General features: G+C 33.8%; 1 protein-coding gene across 1 annotated transcript; it reads left to right on the top strand.

The window, feature by feature from the left end:
• The first annotated feature begins 299 nt into the window (after positions 1-299).
• LOC105789216 (zinc finger A20 and AN1 domain-containing stress-associated protein 1) lies at positions 300-1,886 on the top strand. Its single transcript, XM_012616494.2, has 2 exons — positions 300-581; positions 1,016-1,886. The coding sequence occupies exon 2, from the start codon at positions 1,057-1,059 to the stop codon at positions 1,555-1,557; it is 501 nt and encodes a 166-aa protein (XP_012471948.1). The 5' UTR covers positions 300-581; positions 1,016-1,056; the 3' UTR covers positions 1,558-1,886.
• Positions 1,887-4,565: the final 2,679 nt, after the last annotated feature.

Genomic DNA, 4,565 nt, shown 5'->3' with positions numbered 1-4,565 from the left:
CTTTATTGCATCGGAAGGAGACGTGTCAATGAAGTGAGTGCAAAAGAGAGCAGCGTAGCCTCCTTTTTTTTCCAGAACCAACTTTAATTATTATTAATTAATTAAAATTAACAACTTTCTAAAATCCCTTAAACACCCTTCCCCAAAAAATCAATTCCCACATTACTAACCGTCCGATAGTAATCTTAATCATCAAAGATTAAATCCAACAGCTCATATTCTCTCACTCCCATCAAAGTACAATGTACCCTTGCCATACCTACATAAAACCATGTGTATCGTAGAAACAAAACCAACCCCAACCTCCCTTCTCCCCCACCAAATAAAGCAAAAAAAAAAAGAAAAAAAACCAGAGAGTCTCCGTTTCGAGTTTGGTTTTTTAATATTTGTTTCACTTTTTCAGTTTCGTCCTTGTTTCTCCCCTCCTTTCGGTTTCTCTCCGCCCCCCCCCCAATAAAAACGAAATTCAGGGAATTAAATTCCCTATAAAATCGTTTCTCGTAAAATTCCTTTTCGTTTTAAATCAAACCCGATTTCCTGGTTTCTTTTTCTTCATCGATCGTCGCCGGCTTAAAAACAAGGTATGTTTAGGGTTTTAATTTGATTTTTTTATTTTTTGGTATTTTTTAATTTTTTAATATTATTTGGATTGTAATTATTGGTGGTGGTTTGAATTCTTTTTTCCGATGGACGGCTGTGATAAAATAAGGATTTTTTTTATCTAGATTCTTCGTTTAGGTTTTTGAAAGACGAGATTACCCTTTCGTTTAGGCTACGGTATTTATTAACATGACGACCATGCCCTTACTAGGTCGGTATAGACAGCTATAAAGGAGCATGTTGGTAGAGGGTATATTCGTTAATATAATAAATGTTAGGAATTAAAAAATATTAAAATAATCAAAAGCTATATAATTTGATTGATATACGCGTTTGGGGATAATTTAGCTTTTGACCCTTTCTAAAAGAATCCATCAGCAAAAAAATCCTTAATTTTGTTCATCTTTGATTGTAGAAAATCAAAAGCAAAAAGCTTGCAGAATTAGAAAAAAAATTATGGGTTCTGAACAGAATGAAGGAACAAGCTTTCCACCATCGGAGCCAAAGCTTTGTGCCAACGGTTGTGGGTTTTTCGGGACGGCAGCGAATATGAATTTATGTTCAAAGTGTTACCGGGACCTCCGTGTTGGGGAGGAGCAAGCGGCGAAGGCGAAAGCTGTTATGGAGAAATCTCTCAGTATCAAAACGAAGCATGAACCTGTTGTTGTGGAGACTTTTAAGCCTCATGTGGGTTCTTCGTCTACATCGATTGAGCAACAACAACCGGCTGTTGTTGCCGTTAATCAACAACCGGAACCAAAGGCGGCGAACAGGTGTTTTATTTGTAGGAAAAAGGTTGGGTTAACTGGGTTTAAGTGCAGGTGCGAGAATACATTCTGTGGGGAGCATCGGTACCCAGAAAAACACGAGTGTTCATTTGATTTCAAGGGTATTGGACGTGATGCCATTGCTAAGGCAAATCCCGTTGTTAAAGCTGATAAGGTGGAGAGGTTCTGAAAGGTGGGGGAGTTGTTTGTTGGATGAATGTGTTTCTTCGCTTTTCTTACTGCCTATCTCGGGGTTATCGAGAGAGCAGTTAGATTTAGGGTCAATGGAAATATTGTGGGGTGATTTACTGATTTATGTTGTTACTGGTGTTTTTGTTGGGGTTGGGGTTGTGGGATATGATTTGGGAGGGGGAGGGGGATGTTTTAAGGGTGAATGAAAAATGGATCAATGAATGTTTCTCGTTTTCATTTTTACTTAGATTGTATCTGCCTTTGATCTTTCATTATATCCATGTTTATTAGATGTAATGTATGTTATGCCATCTAGTTTATCTGCAATTGTCATGTGCATATGACATTATGGTATTAGAATCTTAGGGTTCAAAATCGATGGCCAAGGCCTCAGGAAGCAGTTAGAACACAACTGGCGTACTGGGAAAATGTGCGTAATGTCATAGCTTGTTCCTGCTGGAAAGAGATCGTGCAAGTTGGTCAAGATGGATCGATCTTGTTACTTAACCAATCAATTTCTTGTTGGTTTTGAACGAGTGGTAGATGTTTGGATTTTAATTTGGAGGATAAGAAAGAGTTTTTAAGAAAAAGAAAAGGTTAAAAATTGGGAACATCGAATCAAATTAAATGGATCAATTTAGTCGATTGGTGTGGTATAATTTGCTTATTTAATTTATAAATATTAGTCTAATTTTTGAAATATTTTAAAAGATGTTCAACTTAACTTGAATTGTAAGGATAAAATAATAATAAAGTTTGAATTTTTAGAACAAGTTTTGAATTTGAGACTTAGATGTAAGAGATTTAATTATAAGGGTAAATTATAAAAATAGTCGTTTTTGTTCGTCTTAGATGATATTTTAGTCACTTATGTTTGAAATGTTATGTTTTTTTTATTTATATTATCGTTTTGTTACAAAGTGGTTACTCTACTGTTAAGCTTTATTACCTCCCTAATTGCGCTCTTATGTTACAGTTTAAGTTGGCATTTAAAACTTATTTAGACCGTCATGTAGGACTGTTGTTAGTGAGGTATCGGAGTTTAACAGTAGAGTGACCATTTCGTATCAAAACGACGATAATGCAAATGACTAAAATATAATCTGAGACAAACAAAAATAACTATTTTTATAGTTTATTCTAATTATAAATAGAGGCTTTCTATAACTTCATTTCTATCATTGGACATTGAGAGGGTTTACTCTAAAGCTTTGTTGAGTTTTCTTCCATTTTTGCTTGATTTGTTTTAATAGCTTTTTAATTTTGGAGAATCTTTAAAGATGCTTAATTTTGAGAGATGAACCTGATTTAGACAATTTGAAGTGACTTCTTTACCTAAAACCAATCAGTTTGCTTAGTTAAAGTCCAAATATGTGACACCTGCATACACACCTTTTCTTAATAGTGTTTAGGTCATATTGTGCTTAAATATGCCATCTAACACAATATGAAAAAGAGTGTGCACTCTATTTTTGAATCTTTATTAGAATTAAATCAAGCTAGTTATTTATTAGGAGCTTATTCTCTAACTTTGGGATTGATTTAGGCCATTTCAAGCGATTTTTTAATCTAAAATCGAATAATTTATCTAGTTAAAGATTTTATATGGATAGTCATTCAATTATAAATATTTTTTAATATTATATATTTTATCAATTTAGTTATAATTTTAAAATTTTAATTAATTTAATTATCAATGTTTACAAAATTTATCAATTTTCTCTTAAAAAATTTAAAAATAGAAAATTACTTCAAAAAATGATTTGCTTCAACTACAGTTTCTTGTTGCAGTGTTCATTTTCTTGTTCTGTTTCTGAAACATTTTCTTCAACCTCAAGCTTGTTAAAATCAAATGAATCTTGGGGCAACATAATTTCTTCTTTAGATTCTTGGTGATCCTCTTCAACTTCTTGTTCTTGATCTTGACATTCTATAATTGTTTGAGTTTCTTCCCAATCTTTCTTCTTCAACTTCAGCTTTCATCGTTTACCGAAGCAGATTCAGTCTCTATTTCAGCTTCAACTTCATCAGCTATTGGGATTTATTGTTCCTCAATTGCTTCACAAGAAACAAATATTTCACTAACTTCACTAACCTCTTGATGTTCAATTTCTTATTTTTCTACTGCCACAACTTCCTCTTGAGCCACTTCTTCTTTTGGCAATGGACTTTCCATGAACTTATTCCAATCCTCACTACATCCTTATTTCTTCTTTGTCTCTTTGGTTAGCCATGCAAAAGACCTGCAAGGCAAAAACCAGTTAAAACCAACCCCAAATGCCCCCTAATGCTTCACAAAACAATCTCGCATAATTTCTCGGGCAACTTTGACTGGATTACTGTCCGGTTCCACTCATGGGTGTCGCTTCCATACTCTGCAATAAAGGCTGTTCCCCGTAATGAATTTTTTTTTTTTTTGAAAGTACAGCCATATCCAAATAGTATAAAGGCCTAAAGCTGAGTGTTGGGGATCGACTGGTATGAAGAAAGAAATAGAAATGGTAGAGAAATCAATCACAAATTTTACGTGGAAAATTCCTCTGAAGATGATAAAAATCATAGACAAAAAGAGGCTTCGACTTTTCACTAAATAAGCAAATAAACAAGAATATAATATGAAGAAAATAAACCTAAATATATTAAACGTACAAACCCAAACCTCGAAAACAAAGTTCTAACTTGGAAACAAAATTTTCTTCATAGTTATCACGAAAATTCTCACCAAAACTCATTTGCGACTATATATTGTCACCCCCAAAAGAAAAGCCATGTAGTACTACATCTTTAATTGTCTCTTAACTAGTCTCTCTAAATATGGATACAATAACTCTTTAAATAGGCTAAGATTAGAGGTCTAATCATCTTAAAATATCCCTAGAGTAATCAAAGTTTAAATGGGAAAAGATAACAGAGTTTAACTAGGAGAAGAAACCCGATTTATACGGAAAACACGTAGCCACGTCGCCATGTCGCAACGTCCCCATTCACGTCGTCATGACGACGTCT

Source organism: Gossypium raimondii, chromosome 2 (assembly GCF_025698545.1).
Source record: "Gossypium raimondii isolate GPD5lz chromosome 2, ASM2569854v1, whole genome shotgun sequence".
Lineage (NCBI taxonomy): Eukaryota > Viridiplantae > Streptophyta > Magnoliopsida > Malvales > Malvaceae > Gossypium > Gossypium raimondii.
This window is presented reverse-complemented; position numbering and strand designations above follow the sequence as displayed.